Raw genomic sequence first — 24,373 nt, 5'->3', positions numbered from 1 at the left:
GATTATACCTGCATCATGTATACGGATGTAAATGAGTTGGGCGAGCTCAAATTTTTTAAAATTTAGTTAGATCTTAAACTTAAACTTGTTAAAAAAAATATTTTAGATTAATATATAAAATAATATTAAAATAATAACTATTTTTGAAATATTTATTAATTATATCAGATTGACAAAAGGTAAATAGTTATGGATCTACTAATAAAAATATACTCTTGATATTTTAAAACTAAATAGATGATTTAAAAATAATAATAATAATTAAATTATACAATACATTATAATAGTAATCATATAAATACACATATGATATTTTCTAAAAATAAAATGAGTATGATTATAGAAATATATTTTTAAATATGATGACGGGATTTATATTTTGATATATCACTTATATAAAAATACTAGACGAAATTTTAACCGAGCACTAATCGATCTCATTATAAACATATATATAATAAAACACAAATGAAAATAAGTATAATTATCCAATCAGAATGCATTTTTTATTATCTTAAAAATTAATTCTTGAAAATTATCAATTTTAATGTAAGTTTATCAACAGTAGAATAGAAATACTACATATTATGTTAGTACAAATATATACTTATAAACAAATATAAAAAATATTGGTAATTATTAGAATTTGTTAATTCACAAGTGGACGAGATTATGAATTGATATTAAAATACAACAATTATATGCATTACATTAAACTATTATTTATCTAAAGATTATCAAAATTATTGAATAAGCTTATATTTATATATATGTTAGATGTAATAAATGAAAATATCGTATTATTATATAAAATTAAAATATCAAATATTGATGAATATTATTTATAAAAGCTTGATATAATATCAATTATGTAGTAAACTATATAAAAATACTAAAAATATTTTAACAAATAGAAAAAAAAACCTCTCAAACTTCTGGACAGAACCATTTATGCTCAAGCTCAGCCTGTCAAGGAGCTCGAGCCGTCTTAAATCGAACTAAAAAATGTTCGAGCTTGAATTGAGCTTCGATCAAACAACTCACTCACATCCCTGGCCATTCGTGTTAGCCGGAGTTCTTATAATCGACTTACCACTACCAATAACCAAAGTTTAACCACATGAACTCAACATGCAAAACATATATTTAATCCCACTAAACAACTTCACAAGAATTCAAACGCACATTATGAGTTATATATTTATCATTTTCATTGTAAGTTTTTCTATTGCATGCACAAATTTTTTCCTAGTGATGATTTGTGTGTTTTTAGGCAATAATAACATTGGGAGATAAATGCATTTTTTGTCCTCGAACAGTTACTAATGCGATTTTAGTTCTCAAATAATTTAAGATTGTAAATTTAGTTCTTAAACTTAACTTTTTTGCATTTTTTGTCATTTCATTAACTTTTCCGTTAAACTTAATGAGAATTTCATTTAAAGTGAAAAAAATTGCTATTTTTCCTTCATTTTGTGGTGTTTTTCGAGTTGTAATCCAATGGACTAATTTTTTTTATTTTTTTTAAATTTTAAAAGAGAATAAATAAAAAAAAATTAAACAACAAATTTTCTAAATAATCTTAACAAAAAATTATCAATAATTGGAAATTTGTCAATAAATTTTAGAAAAAATTGTTGCTTAAAAAATTATTTAGTTTTATTTATTCTCTTTCAAAGATTGAACAAAAATAGAAAAAATAGATGCGTCGAATTACAACTTGAAAAACACCACAAAATGAGAGAAAAATAGCAATTTTTTCCACTTTAAATGAAATTTCCATTAAATTTAATGAAAAAATTAACAGAAGGACCAAAAGTGCCACAAAAATCAAAATTTGAAGATCAAAATTACAACCTTAAATTGTTTGAGGAGGAAAATCACATTAGTATCCATATTTGAGAACTAAAAACTCATTTATCCTAATATTTGTCATAGTTGCAATAGCATTGTTAGTGGGTCAAACATGTGAGACCTAGTACTTGGCTACACTTACAGGCTGACTTAAAAGATCTATAATATACTCATTTTTAGAGCATATATAAAATATCAATTTTTTTTTTAAGAGTAAATTTTTGAAGTACTTCTATTAAATAAGACGTTGGAGTTTATAAAATACCAATATTAACAATTTAGTAATTAATTTAAAGAAATCTGTTACTATTTTAAAAATAAGTTGGGCACTTCTTAGTTCTCTAGAAAAAGCTTATAAGCCTAGTGAATTTACCTACACTCTATCATATCTCATGAGCTCTCAAACATCTTATAACATGTACCTAAACGCCTTCTTACTTGTAAATAGAGTTTTCTGCATCCACAAAAATGTTGTACCCCTCGTAACGACACAAGCGTTCTCAAACATGGTTGACGGACGTCGAAACAAACAAGAATGGAACTCATTTCTCTTCACTACTAATAAAGCCTGTAGTTAGATGCAGTCAATAGAGGGTACAACCTGATTCAGTCACCTAAGATTCCAGTTAATACATTCACATAAAGGAAGTCATGCTATCGGAGAGTGTTAATCAATCAGGAATAAAGGATAGTGTTTCTTTTGAGTGCATCATTAACAAAACTAGCTTCCACTGGAAATAGGATTCGCATAAGAGAGCTCAAGAGATACTGGGCAATGGTCGCTCCCGTAGAAACCTGCAACCAGTTCAAATCAAACGCTTGTCGAACTCAGATGCAGTATGGAAGTAAAATGATTGGATCAACCCAGAGTTATAGGCAAGTTTTAATATTCAGTTCAGGTTATGAATTCAGATTCTTGTAGGGGATGGTATTCTCATTACCATCCAACAAGGAAGCACTGGCTGCTCAAGCCGACAATCGATTATGGATTTTAAAGGACGAGAATGCAAACTTGCTATCCATTGCAGTAACAATGAATATCCAGCTAGAATGAACTTACTCGTCCTTGAGAGGTCATGCAATTTTCTTAGCTTAAGAGAGGCATCATTGTTTAGGAAGCTAGAAAATCCAGGACATGTTACCTTCTAACTCAATGCCCCTTCCATGCATTTCACAAGCAACAATTCTTTCCTTCAGTTTCTCTGAAACAATGAAATAATCGATTCTCATCCTTTTCCCACGATACCTGCAACAATCGTTAGTTGGCCCCTATGAGCTCCAATACAAACTGAAATTCTGATGAAGGAGATTCACCTTTTTCAAAATAATCAGGCTATCTGGCCAAGAAGATTCATCTTTCCATGTCAGTTAGAAAATACCACGTGCATTGCATGTGGATAAGCATGTGCTTAGAGAATGATGTTGCACTTGTGATCATAATTACGTTTATACGTTACATATTTCTATTATTTAGTCTAGTATTATGTATTCAGTTTAGCAGATTTAGGAATCTAATGATTTCCTTCTCAAACAGAAGTTTGTCCTTATTTAAGTAATCTTTATTTGCTATTAAGTGCGAACACTTCAATAAAAGTACCGATGTCTTTCAACAATAGAACAAACACTTGTAAAAGTCTAATTTTATGTTTGGTACATACTTTTTTAAAAGGATGTATAGTACTTATTGGCAACAGTATTAACATTAAACGGGCAGGAACTTCTTACTTCCCAACAGGGTGTCCTGACCAGGAGAAACCACGCTCCATATCTTTATCCTTGTGGAGATACCTATACGCATCCACTAGCTTGCCCCTGAGTTAGACAGAAGTTGGAACTTTGAGTTTCATATTTGAGAAAGTACGGATACTGAGCAAACAAATAGCACCTAATTATGCATCTGTGCAAGCTTCACTCTTTAAAGTACCAACACATGCAATACAAGTATGGTAAGCTTGCAAAAACTCTTCAAGAGTAATTTATGATGGAACCAAATTCATTCCCCTGGATTTCTTTGAAGTTATAGCTTCCACGTTTGGATCAGATAATTGAGTGCAATCCATACTTCAATAATATGAATATGCATAACAAGATCAAATTTCCCAGAAATAATATCATGAAGAACTACATGTTCTGGCACTTCCTCATAAAAACATTTTTGAAGCATACAACAACCAATTTCCATTTGTTATCACGTTCAGAAAGAATCCTCCTATTTGAAAAGAAAAAAGAAAAATCATTGTTCAAGAACTATGTTCTTCATATTGGGCTCTGCATCCACCGTTGATCGCAAACTAAATGAACTTCGAGTCCAGAAAGACTATAACCACTTCAATGACAAAATTATACGGGTTATGATGGAAACCAAAAATTAGATAACAATTAAGGTCATTAATTAAGATTACACTTGTATTTAGGATACATATCTTTATTTCCTGCAGAAAGCAACAAAGAATCTGTAATAGTACATGTCAATGAATAAGATTAATTTCCTATGTCACAAATGAATGCATTTCTAAAGAGTAACCATATAGTTCATGTGCAACACATTAATTTGTTTCCATGTAATGACTTCACCTAATTGATTACAGCAGATTAAAACAAGCATTTATGCCATCTCATTCAATTTTAGACCATAAATCATCTAAAAGTACTCCTAATTCTGATCTAATTGTTTGAATGGAAAAGAAATTGATTCTGCCAAAAGCACATGGTCCCAGAAGCCCACACAAGATTATACCAAGGATCAAGCATTTAAGGCCAAGAGCCAGATGTTGAAGTCATCCAGTACCTAGTTGGTATTTAGCACCCAGACTGTTTGTCTTTTCCCAGTTTGGCTAAGCCAAACATGTTAAACTTCTTCTCATTCTTATTTGTTTGACAGTATTAGAACTGGTAGCAAAGCAGATTTACTAGCAGTAAAGAGCAGTAGCAGCAATATTGCTGTCACTAATGGAAACAGAAACGATAAAAGAGGAAACAATACGAAAGTGACTTTATTGCTATAAGTATCTGACACTACAACATGTTCCCAGAAAAATAAATTAGGGATTAGCGTGACTGAAAGCGATGGAAACAAGTCTTTGGTGCAAAATATTCCAAGTTCAGATCCTACCAGAATTAGCAATAATGGGAAGAACTGTCAATTGGATGCTCAATACGTACTCTTTTAGAATGGAATCAAAACGCTTCCTCTCAGACACTGTAAATCCAGGTTGCCCACAATCCTGCGTCATTTCAGTTGGTTGACATCAGCAGCAGTTGGCATTAAAGAATGGATAACATATACAAAGATCTCTTTGGCAGGTCTTATTAAATTACATTTCATTTAGTGCTTTATATCTGTTTTTCTGCAATCCTTTTCTCATTTATAAGCATAAACAAGAACACACATACAAGTTGGTTGCGGAACAAGAACAAACAACAGGTAATCCTTGTATTACCCAACAAACAAAAATCAACTGCACATTACACTTCATCAGATGATAGACATTAAGCGCATGAAAAGGCTGATTCATATGTAAATACATGTAACAATACCCAATATGTAATAAGTGCTACCATGTATACAGCCACTGACACATAATCTTAAGCTCAATAAAATAGAAAAACAATTTAAGAATCTGACATTAAACTGTCCTCACAAATGGTCGTAGTCAATTACTCAATTATAGTTGGTGATTATGATTTTCCATCATAATAGCTGTTTATTTCATTTAAAATATCAGATTTCATCTTAAACATGGAAGTTCATACAGATTCAAGCAAGCTCTTCATACAATCACCTCTTTGTTGGGTGGAACATAACCATTGAGCTTTGCTGCGCTGAAAAATTCTGGATGACTTACATCAATGTCTTGATGGCTGCATAACAGAATGAAAATTAACAAGAGATACATAGTAAGATATGAAATCTACAAATGTATGAAGTGAACAGATAAGTGAAGCACTGCACATGCTTTGAGATCGGAGCATGTTTTGATAACAGCACACTCTCATGCCAGATAAATTGTTTTCCACATTTTTATGCAGAAATGTCACATTATGGTTCATGTGTAGAATATGCAGATTCGAACAGCTGGGATCATAAACAGTGTGCACTGACCTTGCAGGTCCTACATGCTTTTAAGTAGGAAAATCCATTTACTTATACAATCATGTCAGGTGAAAAAATTTCAGATATGAAGATATACTAGTCCTTGAACAAAGGACATTACAAAAAAGTTACCTATTTGACTTAAACGGACCTTTGCAGGTAGCAATGTGCCTAGAGATATGTTTTATTAGATTTGTCAATGGGTAGGGTGTTACAATGTATGCCAAAAAGAGACCCATTCTATTAAATAATATCCACACCCTACCCAACCCCCTCAAGACCCAATGGGTCTCCGGCCATTGTTCTGGACCTGATTCATGGGGTCCAGGTAGGACCTAATTGCTTTCTTCCCCCCTTTTCCTTCTTAATGTTATTGGATAATATTTGACATGTTTATTGAAGACAAGGTAATTGAAGAAAGGCTAAATACATTTTAAATTAAAGCAAAAAGGGTTAAGTATATTAAAAACATATTCAACACAAATTTACTTAGATCAAATAACAAATTGAGACAAGAAATAGATTAATTATTTGTATTTGAATATCGAAATAAATCATTATATAAATAGAAAGTTGTCTTTTGAATTAGCAATAATTTACTATATACATTAGGTTTATCAATATATTTTTCTTTTTATGTTTCACTTTTACCCATAATCTATCAATAAATTCAGGATTATTGAGACCCAATTCACAAATAACTCTTTTTCCATGGAATTTTTTCAAAGAATATATCATTTATCACATTTTTTAAAAAATAATCTGATGAAAATATTAAATTTACATATTTAATAGCAAGAAAATTTAATACTACAGAACTTTAAGCTTTTATCACTTCAACCAACATTATTGCCTATCAAGATGTTGAAAAATATACCTAGCATAATTAACTAAACTAATTATTAAATTATTTATTAATTAAAAAATGTACATGGTTAAAGAATTAAAAATAATTACAAGATAAATAATTTTACAATGTCTTAAGTCTTTTAAATATGTTCACTTAAATTTAGATAGATGGATGAATAATAATCCAACTGAATTGCGGAAAAAAGTATACATTTTTTTGGAGTTCAAATTGGATACATATGCCCATGAGTATCAATGGGTACAGACTCACCCAAACCAATCTATATCTTTTTAATGGGTCTAGGCTTGGGCCCAGTTTTAATAATATTCACTGGGCCTGGGTAGGGCGCTACCCTACCCATTGATACCCCTACTTTTGATGTCATAGAAGTATACTACGAAGTCCGAAGTCACCATATTATTAATAGATCTGGCAAAATGCAATTCGTCAAGTTCAATCCAAGGTGCACCTTGCCTTTTTTCAGGTAGCTTTCTTACGCATCCAAGGTGCACCTTGCCTTTTTTCAGGTAGCTTTCTTACGCCTATTCAGCTAGTGGGGCATTGGTCATATTCGCCTCAAAGCAATCTTGTTTCACAATAATCCAGCTAAAATAAATATTCAACTAGAAAGATCAATTTCAACTGCATTCTCCAGATTTATAAACTAGAACAATTCCATATTTGTACGACACACTCACACACGAAAATGACGGAGTTACGACTAAAGGAAAATGATTTAAATCATCAGGCATATAGTTATATTCCTAACTTATATTAAGAAGAAAAGAGTACAGGAAGTAGTTTCCCAACTACAGGCAGAGTTAAGACAGTGAAACAATTTTAATGGAAGGAGTACTATCAGCAGTGGTATCTGCATGATTATTTAGCTGAAATTCAGACATATTATATCAATGAAAGAGACACAAGTAAAAATGGTTGTCATTTGGAAAATTTGAGCAAACATTATTTACCCAAAATGAGTAGTCCAGAAAACACCTGCCAAAACCTCAAAGCCCCAACAAGAACCAACTTTTATCCAGAAACTACCAGAAGGGAACTTGAAATAACAATAAAACGGAAGACAAAGGGAAGTGGAATATGGAGATGACAGGGGTCAGGCAGATCTGAATCTGCAAAGGAAAAGTACCTTACATTAAGATCTCCACACCAGATAAGGGGCTTGTCAGAAGTTTTGAGCACAAATTCTAAAATCCTCTTATCCCACTTTCTTCTCCTCTGAAATGCGGATTCCTCATCTTTCCATCCATTGTTTGGAACATAAGTATTCAATAGACGGAATGATTCAAATTCAGCAAAAATAACCCGGCCATCTGGTTCATGCTTTGAACCTAAAAGGAAGACAGTTGATGAATTGACTACTCTTCTTGTGTCCGAATCTCGAACCAAGAAACTTTAACAGCCAAATAATTCAAACGCAGAGCTATCAATTTCTATTGGAAATGTCATGCTAAATAACTATTGCAGCTTACTTCCCATGACAGGTTTAAGTCATTGAAAATTTCAAATTCAGCTTGACATCATAAAATCTCATTTCTATTCTCGTAGTCAGAAAGCCAAATATATCAATATAGACTAGCACAACTATTTGGCAACTACATAGGCTAATGCTTCTTCACAAGAAGATAGGCGTGTTCTCCATGTATGGTAATTGGACAAATTACTGCTGGATTTAAACTATTAATATAACCAATTCCTCAAGGACTCAAAGAAAGTTGTAGGTTGCTTTGGCCTCTTTAAGATAGAAAAGCGATAGGCACTTCTTAGCCTTTCAGTCTCCTTATAGTAAGTAATTGAGTCAACTAACATCATATGCTAAATATTTGAAAGCTACAGTCTTTTTCATCCAGCTAATTGTGTGATTCATGGGTTGCATCTAAAGTTACTTTCATCTTCCTTCTTGATTAGAAAATCACTTTACAACTTCTGTAGTCACAACAGAAAATAGATTTTTTCCACTACATATTTCATCTAACCACATTTTTTAATGTCTTTTTCTCTTTCTTGATATTATGCTATACCTCCAAAGTCTTGACGTTAGAGGTAACACGAAAGTTGAATTTTGAAAAGAAGGAATTTTCATCACCAAAGTTTTAATGTCATAAACAACTGATGACAAGACTTATGTCAAGTATTATACTCCAAGCTGTAGGCAACATTTATATGATCACGCAAATCCTGCAATACCTACAACACAGTCTACATAAAACTAGTTGCATTCCGATCTTTTTTGGTAGCATTCGCTGCACATTCATCTCTCACAAAAGATGCAACTTTTATGTACTCATATAAGGTAAACAGAGTGTCACATGAAGGCCCAAGACAGCCAATATTTCTACAGACCAAGACATTAATAGGCACGTCTTGGCAAATAAGTATAAGCCTTATTTTCATTATATAGATAAGTTCGTAAACATAAATTCTATATTAATTCCTTATCTTCATAAATATATTTATATATCTAAGTATATTTTAACATATATTTATATCTATATTTACATAAAAATATATAGTTACATGTATATATATATTACATTTTTTTTTATATAAACTATCTTTATATATGACCTTCTATAAGTTCCTATTTGTATATAGATATATATCATTTGTCTATTTATATATATATATATTTAATGTCTATTTATACAAACAAATATATATGTATTTTCTACTACTTATATATATGTATGCATAAATATATATTTATTAATTTCTATCTATTAACAATTATATAAAAGTTTTCCTATCTATGCATATGCATGCAGGAACAAATACATATGCATGTTATATGTTCCCTATAATATATGTATGTAAGAATTTTAATCTTAAGCAATTAGACAAATAATGCATGGTTTTTCTTTATTCAGAAAACATATATGCTTGCATATACATATGTATATAAGTTTACCATGTATTACTATATAACAATTATATAAAAAATGTTTTAAATATAATCATCTAGTCATTACAAAATTACATCATCCGCTCATTATGTATATTATCTATCATCCAATAATTACATTTAAAAACTAATATATTCTTATATTACATATAAAATATTCAAAGTGCATATGTGATATCCTCCAGTAACTTTTGTCTCCTTTCAGAAATGAAATCAAACATATTTTGATCAATATTATCCATCCCTAGCTAATACCCAAAAATACATATTTCAATCTGTCCATAACAAACCCACTTATGTCCAACATTCACTCTCATTTTTCATGAAGAAAGAAAATCAGACAAAATGAACCAAATAAAGTACCTATCTAGTAGTTTTTGGAGTCAGTATATAGATCTATAGATCTTTCTTTCCCATTTGCAGGAATACAAGTGCAGTCCAAAGTTATACTTCCTCTGTAGTTATGCCTCCTTCACATGTCCACAGGAGGAATGCCTTTTTCTCTTTCCTCTATTAAACATGATAAAGGAAATCAAACTTCTTTCAGGAATCCAATAAATTTATTGTCTCCTAATGGTTTACATCTAGTATAATAGAGGAATCCCTGCAAAATTTTACATAAGAAGGATCTAACTAAATATGAATAACAATGAAAGTGACAAAACCCAAGCCTAGACTGGATAATTGTTATTATGGTGTAGACTGAGATGCTTCTTCTTCAAACTGGACCTGCAAGAATTGGCGACACACAGGAAACCCGAAGTACATAGCCCTAGACAGAAGAACTTAGTCCTTTCTTAAAATTTCCCCAAACTACAAATATCAGTATATTCATTATCTCAAACTACAAACATCAGTATATTCTAAGATCATGAAGTTAACATCCAGTCCTGGAATCAGATTTTTATGCTTGTAATCAATTAATTCATTTTACAAATCAAGAAAAGAAGATCCTTCAGAATACTAATACATACAAATCCAATAGAATTACAACAGCAAAAAAACTCTTGCGTTGGAAGTACAAATGTGCTTTATTGTCTATTATCTAGAATGGTAGATTATAACACAAGTTTGTAGTGTCTCTTTTTTATTGCAAAATAATCCATTAGATATCAAAACATATACCCATACTTCTAAGAGATAAAGTCAAAGATTGTGACTACGGAATATTATAATCTACAAGTATTTCAGAAAGATATTATATCCTAATATGAGTTTTATCCAGGAAATGCAGACTATACTCGAACAATTCATCGCTTGAAGCTTGCAGGAAACACTAAATACACTACTCGCCAACCTTAATTTACCTGGATAGTTTAGCAGCACAACATGGAGACTACTAGCACATGATTTGAAGGCACTTCTTATCTTGATTAACTTGAAATCTACACTTTGGTTATTTCAGGTCATGGTATTCGAGGTAGTAGTTTGTCCATTTTCTTCTATTTGATATGCTTAGTTAGCAAGAATATTCACTAGTAATCCTTAGTTCTCTTACTGGCAACAGTATCCAGCTATAAATGCAGCAACCTTAAAGTAAGTTGATTTATAGTAAGATCAACACTTTTGAAAAGTTTCAACATAATACAAAAAACAACTCCTGGAGAAAGAAAATTCTCATAGTACTCAACAACCAACCTGTTTGATCCAGTGAGAAAGAAACCTTTTTGGGCTGGAAACAGTTTTTTATAAGCAATGCAGTTCCAGCATATTTTGAATCTGATAAAGACCACCATACATTGTAATTTTTAAACGGTGCATTTGATAAAGCACGCATTACAACCTGCATGGTGAAATAAAATAGAATCAATCTACAAACTTAATAAGCCGAGACTATTAGTGTAGCACTCTAGCATCCATGTATTTACTGAATTCTAGTTGGCTTACATTTTAAATATCAAACAGCTTATCATGGGAAGGAAATTTCTTTGGTCAGAATAATAAAATATATTCAAACTATGCTAGCTGAAAAAACCAAAGATAACAAGTTACCTGCTTCTCCTCACGTGAAGAGCTAGTATCATCTTTTAACTCTCTTGGGTTTTTGGATGCTCCCTTAGAACCGGCAGCTGGCATCCTAACTTCCTACCACCATTTTACAGTCAGATAAACTCTTAACAATGGTTCCAAACAAGAAAATCAAGACACCATGTCCATTTCAAGAGAACCAAAAAACACAACAAGAAGAAATCTCCACGGCTTCAAAGTAAGAAAAATAGGATCAATGGCATAAGAACAGTTACAAGATCTGAATGTATTTGTTGCAGAAATCTTGCCTAAGCATCTAAAAGTGTAATTAAAAAAGCAGGGCTAATGCTGTTTCAATCTGCTTACTTGCACACCATCCAGACTAAATTTATCTAGCCAATAGCGCAAAAAATAATAGGGAAGACAATGTCAATACCCCACCAGAAAGAATCTTAAACCCCAGAACCCTCACTGCTGAACAGGCATTTTCTTGATTCTTGAAGCGAAAAATCAGTTGCATCAACCTCCAAAATCCCTCAATATAAAAACCAATTTTCCCCTAAAAATCCCAACGACACTCCAAAAATGAACAAGCCACCGGACGAAAACCCCCCAAAAACCACACTACAACAAAACACAGAGTAAACAGTTGCATGGTAGCAATCACCTGTATTGCAATGACATCAGGGTCAAGACTCTCAACAAACTTGGAGAACTCGGTCCAGTTGTTCTTGATTCTTAGCAGAAAACTATTGGCATTCCATGTCAAGAATTTTAAAGGCTCTTTCTTTGCGGTGTCGATGTTCTCTTCATTTCCAGCATCAGAAGCATTTTCTGTGGGCTTTTCAGAGTCTTTCACTGGTGAAGAGGAAGAGGACAGTGTTGGTTTCTTGAAAGAGCCATCTTTTTCTACAGGCTTGAAAAATCTCTTCATTTTTGTTCTCTGCTTGCTCTTCCTGAGTAGAGATTCTACAAATTGTGATTTCAGTTCTCTGCACCTTTCAAATGGAAAATCTTTTACTATTTACACCCTAAACCAAATCTTGCTGAGAATCTCACTCGAAAATTTGTAGAGCCTGAAGGCTTTTCTTGTCTCTTCAACAAAAATATACTGATGGAATTGGTAATTTATGTCCGAAGGTGCACAGTGAAAACATATGGATTATTGGTTTGCTCAAATGAATTTCAGCATTCGGCCTCGTTTGGTGCGATATTTTTGAAAATTGAATTGGTGATTCAAGTGGATGAATTATTGGGTCAAGTCGATTTATCATATCCAGTTAAATAAATAAATAAATAAAATTTATAAAATGGTATAATTTCGAAATAAAAATAATTTATAACAATTTAATAATAAAAAATCAACAAATCTCTTTAAATTAAAAAACGCATACATAGTGTTTGAATTTGTGTTTTGAGTGTATTCCTTTGGTGTTTTGGAGATAGAAAAAGAAAAATAAAAATAAATAAGTATGTGTTTGACATAGATGGTATGTTTAGATTTGTATTTGTATAATATAAAATAGTTTAAACAAGAAGTGTATACTTGATGTTGGAATTTGGGAGACAAATGTTACTATTGATTGTTAAATCATGTCTTTTTTTATATATATTTATTAATATAAGTGTGTATGTATATAGTATTTTGTTTGTTAGTGAAATATAGTATATATATTTATGTTAAGTAATTTTAATTGATAAGGAATATTTACATTTTAAATAATAATTATAAATTTAATGAATAATTAAATGCATGTAGTATTGTCTCCGAAATAATTTTGTTATACTTTATATTTGGACTGAAAAATATAATATATAAAATTCGAATAATAAATATTTTTAATTAAGTATGTATCATTGGTATTTTGTCCTCAATTTTCAAATTTCTCAAATATTTCATTGAAGTAGAAAAAATTTTGAGTACAAAATATTTAAATAGTGTAAGTTGGAAAAAATTGTAATTAATAGTAAATTGCAGTGTAGTAATGTGTTGAAAACACATTCATTAGACTTTATATTTGGATTGACGAATTTTAATAGATAAATTGAAGTAATAAAAAATACGAATTTTATATATAGTACTGGTATATTATCCTCAGTATACAAAACTGCTAAAGTATTTTATTAAGGTAGAAATTTTTTAAATATTTTTACTCAGTAGCATTGATAGTAAATAACTTTAATATCAATGGTTTCATAAGTTAAAAATAATTTTTTTATATATAATTATTGATTAGATTTAACATATAATATATATTATACAGATAGTTTTTAAAAAAAAAACAAATATATCTCATTTGCTTTGGCGTGGAGTTTATTTATTTATATTAAATAATAATTATAAATTCAATAAATAATTACATACACTACAGTATTGTGTTGAAAATGATTTCGTTGGCCCTTATATTCACGGGAAAAATATTTAAATGATAAATGGAACAATAAACACTTTGCATTACGCATGCAGTGATGATATATTGTCCAAAATTTTCAAAATGTTCCAAATATTTTGTTCAAGTAGAAAATTATATTGAGTCCAAAATATTTAATACTTAAAGTTGAATCAATTAGTATTAATTAGTTAAAAACATAATAGAGTGAATATTTTTACTCGTACCATACAAAACTGTCAATTTCTAGGGAATTGTCCAATTCTAATTACACATTTGCACAACATATAAGAAATGAATGCATTTGATACTTACAAAATGCTCGAATAGTTGTTCCTTTTTTACTGATTAAATCAACATTTGACTTGGAATTTTCATATTCTGGCATTGTATGCCTAAGGACCGTCACGCCATCGTGGTAGGAGTCCTTGTGGTCGCCGTGAGCGCGTTGTGCTGTCTCCCTCACTATACGTATGGGCACCCCGATCAGACTGCACACTAAATCAACGAATGTAGTCAGTCCACGATCCAATCCCCGCACTTCCGATCCCATGTCGAGACTGCGTCGTGCCACTAATGAGGTACTGCGTGCCAACAGTGGGCCACCATCGTCATGCGCTATATGTACCACTACATCCCAATTGGTGATGTGCGTATGCGTCTGTAATGATGGGGCAGTAGAATTAGATATGACAATGGATGCATCCTCGTCTCCTCTCACCGGATTACGCACGGTGTTACTACTTTCGTTGTTTTGTGCATTGCTCTAAGCCTCAACAGGAACATTGGACAACTTGATGGGGCCCCACACCTCTAGCATGCTGGGATAATGTGGCTTTGGGTACTTATAGTATCGTCTAGCCAATAGAAAATGCTGCAACAGGGTCCAATTTATAATTTGATGGTGTTGCAAATTAATATAGTAATTTTAAATGGTAATTGTTAAGTAGATGTTATCACATTGGAAATAACATGACATACTCGTGACGCACGTGATCATAACTCTAGGTAAAACACAATAACAAATATTTCAATATCATAATGAATCATTGGTATTTGAGTGATGGCGTGGAATTGGCAAAATCGACTTTTAACTCGTAGAATTTATTATGGACCTAGTCTCGAGTGTAAGGATATCTAAAATGTCTTCGTAATCCACGCGCCCATGACCCATCTGTGCATCTGCACTTGCATCGTCTCTCATGGGCGCTCGAGTGTTGTCGTCCAGTATCATCCACATGAAGCGCTGCTCAATATTTAAAATCCAATGGTCCTCCTATTTAAAATAATTGACTTTCCTATACATTTATATGGTTTTTTAGAATTGAAAAGATGAGTATTTGCGAGGGTTTTTAAAAAGCATTTCTTAGTTTGTGGCTCCAAAAAATACTTTTCATGTGTTTGGATTGTCAACTTTTGCTTCTAAAACTGCTAAAAGAAGTACTTTAAGCCAAAAGTCAGACTACTTTGATTTTTTCGTAAATAAATTCAATTTCAATTGGCCTACTTTATCCTCATTATAATAATTTTTATATAAATTTACTCTTTTTTGTTTATTTTTAAAATTGAAAGTCTAAAGTCGATATTAGAGTTTTCAAATAATTTGAATAATTTGATGCTAAATAAAATATATGCTTTTCATATATTTAATATTTTAAATTTTTTATATTTTATATGTTATATCTGAAATATAAATTAAACCCCTTAGATTTATTGATTAAAAATATGTTTTTTTGTTTATCGAATACAAAAGAAATGAAAATATTAGGCAACAATATTATATTTTTAACACGTAGGGACAAAAATAGTTTTTAATAAGTCATACTTATTTTAGAAGTATCCTCCCCCTCCCCCCTCCCCAATACTACTTAATTTAGCTTTTATCTATTTTTAACAAAAATCACTTCTCAAAAAGCTTAAATATTTTCAAATACCACCTTAGTGATATTCTCTGTTAATTTTTTTCCTATAACAAATTGACACATGTATCCTTATTTCACTTCCCCTATTCTTTCTTCTATTTCTACCATTTTCTTGTTTTTGTTTTTTTTCTACTTTTTCTCTTTTATTTAAGTTAAACTATATATAGATACAGTGACACATAATATATAATCAAATATATTCAACATAGATTTTAAAAATAAAAATCAAAATTTGATGTTTACGATGTCACAATCTGCTAGTTGTGAATAATAATTGACTTCTCTTTCCATAACTGTCAAGTAGTTTGCTCAAGGTGTTCGGTGGATCGGACCGATGCGGAACCAGCACAGATCAATCCAAAAAAGTCCAGCCCAAGACCTATCTACTATTGTTTATTGCCAATCCTGGACTCCTAGGGTGTCTTAAATATTTAATTAAGCGCTAATTATATTTATTTGTAAATTCAGGTCCAGCCAATGAAACCAACCCGGTTGAGGCCCAAATTATGCTTGGATTAGGCATAGATGTGCTTTTTTTAAAAAACAATTTTTTTTTTTGAGATTTTCTTTTAAATAATTACTTAAGTTTATAATTGTATTATGAAATAAATAAATAATAAATTCAATCGCAAAAAAACTTAACCAAAAAGAATAATTATTAAGACAATATAATGAGCTTAAATAATAATTTAACTAACAAGCTTACAATAATAACTTTAAATGATAATAAATTTAAAAATAACTTAAAATAAACATTAAAAAAAATAAACAAAGAATATTAATGAATTCAAGTACTAAAAACTTAGAAGTAAAATAATAAAGATAAAAATTTTAAAGTTTCAAAAGTATGAAAAACTATTAGATTAGTCAATTTAGAATAATAAAATAAAAACGATATAGCACGTATCATTATAAGAAAAGAATAGCCTAGCAAGCCAACCCATGACTCAGTGGTCTTAGGCCACTGGCCTAAACTGACCCATGTATCAATACTTAGGATCGGCCCGCAAACCCATTTTGGGTTTATAGCAGGGCTAATTTATTCAAATTTTTAAAATTTTATATTAATTGATACTTGAGTTGGACCCATAAAAGAAAAGAAAATTAATTTATCAATTAATGCATCAATACTTGAGTTGGACCCACGTATTAAGAAATTGAATGTATAAAAAAATTGGTGCAACAATGTCATTAATCATCATTTGTGGGTGTGAAAACCTTTATATATATATATATTATTATAAATTATTATATATTATAAATAAAAATAAGATATATGCACCAACAGATCAAGTTTTACAAAAGAAAAATCATGAAAGGAAACAAAAGTAACCTAGGAGTATTATTGACATAAGAAAAAAATTCTATGTGTTACAAATCGCTGTTTGTGAGTGAAAAAGAGCTTTTGTTATTTTTTTATACTAGCTATTATGGGGCCAATTATGATTTTGGTCCTTATACTTAACTACTTATTCAGTTTTAGTTCCAAAACTTTTGAATTTGACAATATTAGTTCTCAAACTTACACTTTTTTAATAGTTTTGGTCCCTATCGTTAGATTTGACGGAGAATGTCATGTGATGTGCACGTGAGGAAAAAATGATAGAGAAAAATATGAAAAATTATGATGTTGGTCCCTAAACTTAACTATTTATTCAGTTTTGGTCCTCAAACTATTGAACTTGACAATATTAGTCCTCCATCTAACCATCTTTTTAACAACTTGTGTTTCATTCTCTCATTTTTTTCCAACTCCAATCCTTTTCCAAAGGAACCCTAACTTGATTTTCACTCAATTTTCTCGAATTCACTAATAATTTTCTGTTATTCACTACATTAAACCAATTTTCCTTGTTTTTCTTCAAATCCATTTGAAATTTTTGAGTAATTAGACCCAAATCCCAAAAGTGTAGAACTCTCAACTCTTAATCATGATTTGGGCAAGCATGATTTTTTCCACCCCGATTGCAAGGAATCCATGATATTAAGCTCAAAAGTTTGAGAACCAAAACTGCATAAGTGGTTACGTAATTCTCCTAGCTATTATGACACGTCTTTTCTACGTGTATATAATTAATAAATTTTTAAGCTTTAAAATATATTATAAATAAGATTAAAATATACAAAATAATATTACATTAAAAAGAATAAAAGAAAGCAAAGAAAACTAATTTCTTAATTAATGTAAAAAATTTAAAAAATTGAATAAATTAATTATTTTATTGAAGGTCATTTTTGGATTTATATTAATGCAACGTATCGTTAACTACCGTTTGTGAGTCTCAATTCTTTTTTTTTTATTAGTATAAATTAGTTTAAATATAAATTTATCATTTTGTATATATTTTACTAAATAATTGAAATTGTATTGATATTTTTTTTTAAAACAACATTAAGAATCTAAGATGTTCCATAAATTTCTGATTTTTATAATTGAAAATTTACATCTCTAAAAATTACAATTGTTTCTTAAATTTCGAATTAATTGCGCACACCACACACTCTAGCAATTGGATTAAAACCCATGTATAATTATTCAAGATTTGAATACATTTTCTTAAAAATAAAACCAAACATGGAATAACACTGACGCAAAACCACATCAAATTCGCGTGCTGTTTTGGATTCTTCTCTGTGAATAAACCGTTTTCTGAACCACAATTCAGCCGGAAAAGGTACAGATAAAGAATCAGACATATCGATTATAAGCCATGCATCGGACTCTTACCATCCGAACAGAATGTAACAGTACAGACAAAAATCAGTAAGCCACAGAGAAAACGAACCCAGACAAAGGGGGGGAAAAGGAGATACACTGAAGTCGCAAAATCCACCATGCTTCCTCTTGATTTGAAAGAATTCCAAGAAAAGGTTTCTACGCACTTGAGACCCTGGCAACGATCATTCCAGTTCTGGGTTCGCGCTGTTGATATCTATACCGGTTACAAGGTATTTTGTCGTGTGTTTTGTGGGAATTTGGTGTTTAATTGCAAAAAGATGTAATATGTGATTATGTTTTAGGTTTTTCAAGTCCGAGTGAATTTTGAGAAAGATGCGCAGAAGAGGGAGGCAATGTGGGAGAAGCAGCACGAGGTTGCTGCTGATAAGATATACAACATGTGTTCTGACCTCGGGGGCTTTTTTCTCAAGGTGTAGCATTTTATTCTTCTGTTTCACTTGTTTTGTATTCTGGGTTTTGTATATTTCAACTGCTCAGCATCATTTCATGTGCTTTTAAGCTTCATTCCCTGATGGCTTCTTGGTTTTAACCTTTTCTTTTGGTTGGTTTCCTGACGAGCTTCTTGTATCCCTTGTATTTTATGTTTTTGTTATGTTGATATGCATAGATTTGTGTATTTTCAGAATTTCAATGTTTGCTTTGGTGGGATTTCATTAATTATGCAGTTTAAAATTTTGTCTGTTGATTTTTGAATTGGTATAGGTCGCTCAAATTATTGGGAAGCCGGACTTGGCGCCAGCTGCGTGGGTGAGAAGGCTAGTCACGCTGTGCGATCAGGCCCCTGCTACCCCATACAATGCAATCAAGGTTGTGCTTGAGAAGGAGTTGGGTCAAAGTGTGGATGAGCTATTTGATAGATTTGATACTAATCCTCTTGGTTCGGCTTCAATTGCTCAGGTACTTCTGTGTGTAGCTCTAGGGTAAAGCACAAATTCTTACTGTGTTGCTTTGGTTTGGACAATATGGAGCTTGGAATATTAATTCTGACAGAGAGATTTCATTGTTTTTGCCTCCTAATTCCATACAAAAGAAAAAAGCTTTGAGCTATGTCTGATTTCTCCTTTGATTGTGTGAAGCTAATCTAGTTATAGATTGATAACGTCATGAAGATGAAAAGATAGCTTTTTCAGTAAAAAGGTTATAAGAAGTTATTTCCAATGCTCCTTCTTCAAACTCTGCTTTTCAGGCTTAGGCATGATTAACTTTAGTTTTATGCCTGTAATTAATGCTGATGTTACTTTTATAATAGCTCATATGCGAAAAGCGGTGTCTTAGCACTTAGGATTTAGATTCAGCTTCATTCTGTTTCAAAAGCACCAATTGATTTCATTCCCTTTGGAGAATCTTTCTTCTTTAGCTATTTAGATCTCACCTAAGTTCATTGATTCTGTTTGTGCTCACAATTATGTTGTGTTGCTTGTGTATAATCAGGTTCATCGAGCTCGACTCAAAGGTGATAAAATCGATGTTGTTGTGAAGGTAAGAGAACTCAGTCTGCGCATCCGGTCCTGACTTGTGTTCTAGGCTTAACTGTCTTATCATTGTAGATTCAGCATCCTGGTGTCCAGGATTTGATGATGACTGATATCCGCAATTTGCAAGCTTTTGCGCTATACATGCAAAAGACAGATATAAAGTTCGATCTATATTCTGTGACCAAGGAAATGGAGAAACAGGTAATTTTGGTGCTTGACTCATTCTTCTACTAACAATCCAATTCTGTGATTGTAGCTATATGAAATTTCAAATGATATGCTATTTTCGAAAATCTTTTTGACTTTTCATTTGTGTAAATCAAACATTGTTTTCATTTTTTCCCCACTCCATTCTAGTGTTTTGGTTGGACTCCTTTTGATATAATATACTGGAAATGGAACAAGAGAAGGGAAGGAGATGAATATCAATCTGTTTTTTCTTTTTTCCTTTCTATTATTCTTCCCTTTCACATTTCTCATGGGTGCTTAATGTATATGGCGTATACCAATAGTTTTTAACACTTGATTGCCTGTGCAATCATGAAATTAAGTTGAATAGTCTAGAAGTTGTTGCTCATTGAACTTTATGGTCATCTACTTGGTATGAAGTAAACTACAAAAGATCTCAAAACCATTATTGTCTATAATCTATCTTATGTCCTTTCTAAAATTGTTGGATTAGTTGATTGTTTTCCTGTTAAGTACTTGCTCGGTCTTTTTTACAACTTATTCTGAGTGTTTGATATTTTAACAAAGATGTTTGTGCAACGTTTTGATATACTAGACATTTGAATGCTTGAGCCTTAATTTACTTAGCACTAAATGACGGAGCAACATCATTCATTTGATTATCGCATAATTGAAGCTTGTATACTTAGCAAATTCAGACAATGCACAAGTGTTGCATGTCAAGGTTTCTCTAGATGTTCTTCTTCTCACTCTGTAAGGATTGCGTGTCAAGGCTTCTTCTCACGTCATTTGAAATTTAATGTCCTTTTCCTTATATAAGGATTTTTTCTTCCTTGGGACGAGTTTTTCTGTTTCCCTTCACCACGCTCCTGAACAACAAGTACAATTAGAAATGTTATTGCGAATCTCAGTCAAAAAGTAGTTCTGCTCATTGCTTATCTAGATTTCTTTATTTGCTCCCCAGTTATGGCTTTATGGTCACAATCATATTGGAAAGTGAGATCTCCTTTTTTAACATGTGTAGCAATTTACTGTTAGGTCTTTTTTTCATATTAGATTAAAGAATTATCTCTACTTTTCTTTCTATTTTATTTTATAATTCTGGAAGTTTTTTATTGGATTGCTAAGTGACATTTGGTTTATTTATTTTGTATCCTAAGATTGGATATGAATTCAATTTTTCGAGGGAAGCTGATGCTATGGAGAATATTCGACGTTTCTTGTATGAAAATAACAAAAAGACCCCAGTTTTAGTGCCACGCGTCATCCGGAATATGTACACAAGGTATCATACCAGCTCATCTTCTTTGGCTAATGTTGCAGATTTAGATATCAATCATATCATTCAAGACTCTTAGATCGTTTGAAACTTTTTGAAATTTTAAAATTCTAGAAATTATGCATGTCCATGAATGATGGATTCTGGACCATTCAAAGTTCATTTATAGAGGATAATTCTCATGTTGGAGATTATCCAATCCTATTGATAGGAGGGTTCTAGTGATGGAATATATTGATGGCATCCCGATTCTGAAGCTTGGAGATGAGATGGCAAAAAGAGGCATAAATCCAGGTGGTAAGGTAGCAGCGGCAGCAAAGCAGTAAGCCCCTAGATCATTCCAGAGAGTATGGAATCTTCTTATTTGATTTTGTTCTTATTCTACAGTATACAATCTGCTTGCATCTCTTTGCCTTTTGAACTGTCAAGGGATTCTTGCCCTCTTTGTGGCTGTCAGTCTGTTTTATTAGTGACATGTCCTTAATTATTCTTAGACAATTTTCATTCTTCGGCCCTTGGGTTTGTTGTTGTGATTGTCAAAATACTTTCTTAGATATATCACATTCAATATTCGGTCGAAGTATGATTCTGCTGGAACAAGCATTGCCAAGGAAGGCTGTAGTAATTTGCAATCCTGCTATATCTAAACTAATTATGTGGGCTGCCAAATGGGTTAAGTGCTGAAAGGTCTCGAATTTCTAACCATAGAGTATATCGAAAGGATGGGTTTCCTGGTCGATCAGTTACACAATATAATAATTAGAGAATTAAGATAAAATCCATTTTGGAACACAAGGGACTGTTAACATGGTCAACTTCTATGTTTCAGTAACATTTGCACCCCCCAGCTCCAAGTTTCACTTTCTGATTCAACTATTTGGAATTTCTTTTGATATGCTGTAACATGGAAATTCCTGGAGTCCTTGAATTTCTTTATGTTTCTTTCTTTTTCTTTGTCTTGGTGACAGTTTTTGCATTCCATATCAGAAGTTTTATGATCTCATCCATGTTTTAAAAATATAGGAACATCCTTAAAAGTTTGACACTAGCTTATGGACAAATGATACTGAGGAGTGGTTTCTTTCACGCGGATCCTCATCCTGGAAATATTTTGATTTGCAGAGGTTCAGAAGTAAGCCCACATGCCATATCTTCTACCTTAATGTGCCTCATTTTCTTGATCACACCTGTCAGAAATAGGTTCCCCATTTATTGCTGTTAAGCTCTCAATAAGATATAGTTCTTTTTCACTAATTAGGTTGCATTGCTCGATTACGGACAAGTGAAGGATCTCCCGGAGCAACTAAGGATGGGATATGCTAGTCTTGTCCTTGCTATTGCAGATAATGATCCTATAAAGGCATCAGAGAGCTACAGGTTTTACAGCTTGTCTGCTATCTCATTTCGCGTTTAGAAGACATTGTTGTCTACTTAACTAATTAATATATTACTGATCAGATTCAAGTAAACTGATGCTGACTTATGCATTTATGTGATGCCATAAATCATGCACCACTGACTGCTAATTAGATGATTTAATGAGATATGAAAACCAAACAAATTGTGGTAATTCCTATTCAATTGATAAAGATGACCTCCCATGGTTCGGAAGTTGGCAACTTTGAAGTCCCCAATACCATATGTTGAGTTTTCCGTTGAGGTGTATAACAATGATATTCCTTGACTGTCATTAATAGTAAAGTAGTAAAACTTAGAGAAAGACATGGTTGAAGTTGAGAAAAATTTTCAACTGTGTACAAGAAAGGTCTATTATGGATGAAACAGTCAAGTTATGCAGTGATTAGAGGAAAGTGTGGTGAAGATTTACAAGAATTTATATGAGATTTGAGTTCTGTATCTGCTCCTGTTATATCGCCTGCCTTTGAATAATATATTAATTTCTTTATTAACCTTAAAATGAGGTTAGTTTTAGAATTTAGCTACAATTTGTATTTGCATAATCAATTATGAAATTGTGAATCCAAACATGTTAATCACTTTTCATAAAACCAATTATTCCAAAATCAATTCATGTCGTAATCAAATATCTAATAATCAATTATGGTCAAACCGGACCTTATTATAAGTATTCCGTTCCTTCCCCACTAAATATAAGAGTCTCATTGTAGCATTATGCTTTTGCATTAATTGTTTGGGTAAATTATAACAACCTCCCATGAAGTTTGGCATAATTACGAATACTCCCTCGTTGTTTGGAAAATTACAAGTACCCCCTTGATGTTTGATGAAATTATGTAATCCTTGGATGGAGGTATGAAATTGTCAACTTTGCCCTTACTGTCTTTTTTTGTTTTTTTTAAATTAAAAAATTATAAAAAATTGAACGAGATGGATGGAAAAATTATAAAAAAGTTATCCACTTAGTCCATAAAAAATAAAAAATATAAAAAAGTAAATAAAATTATAATTTTTAATCCTCAAGGGCATTTTGGTTAGTTCACCATTAAAAATGGATGTAAACCTAACAGATTGGGTTAATTGTTAAACGACCGTTAAAATCAGGTGGGTATTGGTAGTTTTTCAAACAACGAGGAGGTATTTGTAATTATGTCAAATCTCATGGGAGGTCGTTGTAATTTGCCCTTAATTTTTAGATAAGAAAACAAACAATTGTTACCTCGTTCTCGAGGAAATTTAACATCCCATAAGATCTTAGAACATTATGTGAAGTT

The 24,373-nt window shown here is 31.6% G+C and overlaps 2 protein-coding genes across 2 annotated transcripts in view; one reads left to right on the top strand and one right to left on the bottom strand.

Annotated features, from left to right (window-relative positions):
• On the bottom strand, positions 2,314-12,851 carry LOC105158020 (DNA-(apurinic or apyrimidinic site) lyase). Its single transcript, XM_011074617.2, has 9 exons — positions 12,353-12,851; positions 11,710-11,802; positions 11,356-11,500; positions 7,945-8,146; positions 5,637-5,715; positions 5,017-5,078; positions 3,580-3,666; positions 2,997-3,100; positions 2,314-2,649 (listed from the first exon to the last, which is right to left on the bottom strand). Exons 1-9 carry the CDS (start codon positions 12,617-12,619, stop codon positions 2,576-2,578), a joined length of 1,113 nt encoding a protein of 370 aa, XP_011072919.1. The 5' UTR covers positions 12,620-12,851; the 3' UTR covers positions 2,314-2,575.
• The window catches only part of LOC105158019 (uncharacterized protein slr0889), a 7,534-nt gene continuing 1,734 nt past the window's right edge, over positions 18,574-24,373 (top strand). Inside the window, exons 1-9 of the mRNA XM_011074616.2 lie at positions 18,574-18,946; positions 19,019-19,147; positions 19,440-19,634; positions 20,169-20,216; positions 20,285-20,413; positions 21,562-21,686; positions 21,892-22,002; positions 22,704-22,812; positions 22,939-23,057. Coding sequence (XP_011072918.1) covers positions 18,833-18,946; positions 19,019-19,147; positions 19,440-19,634; positions 20,169-20,216; positions 20,285-20,413; positions 21,562-21,686; positions 21,892-22,002; positions 22,704-22,812; positions 22,939-23,057 — 1,079 coding nt within the window. The 5' untranslated portion in view covers positions 18,574-18,832. The remainder of the gene's footprint in view (positions 18,947-19,018; positions 19,148-19,439; positions 19,635-20,168; positions 20,217-20,284; positions 20,414-21,561; positions 21,687-21,891; positions 22,003-22,703; positions 22,813-22,938; positions 23,058-24,373) is intronic.

This window comes from Sesamum indicum, linkage group LG3, assembly GCF_000512975.1.
Source record: "Sesamum indicum cultivar Zhongzhi No. 13 linkage group LG3, S_indicum_v1.0, whole genome shotgun sequence".
NCBI classification, from domain to species: Eukaryota; Viridiplantae; Streptophyta; class Magnoliopsida; order Lamiales; family Pedaliaceae; genus Sesamum; species Sesamum indicum.
Note: the sequence above shows the minus strand (reverse complement) of the source record. Positions and strands in the feature narration are given on the sequence as shown.

Bases quoted from the DNA above. Each gene is read 5' to 3' on its own strand.
- LOC105158020 (XM_011074617.2), bottom strand. From the start codon at position 12,619: ATGAAGAGATTTTTCAAGCCTGTAGAAAAAGATGGCTCTTTCAAGAAA. The intron at 8,147-11,355 runs GTTGGTTGTTGA...TCTTCCTTTTAG, and splicing joins TTTCTCACTGGATCAAACAG to GTTCAAAGCATGAACCAGAT. The intron at 2,650-2,996 runs GTAACATGTCCT...AACTGGTTGCAG, and splicing joins AAGGGGCATTGAGTTAGAAG to GTTTCTACGGGAGCGACCAT.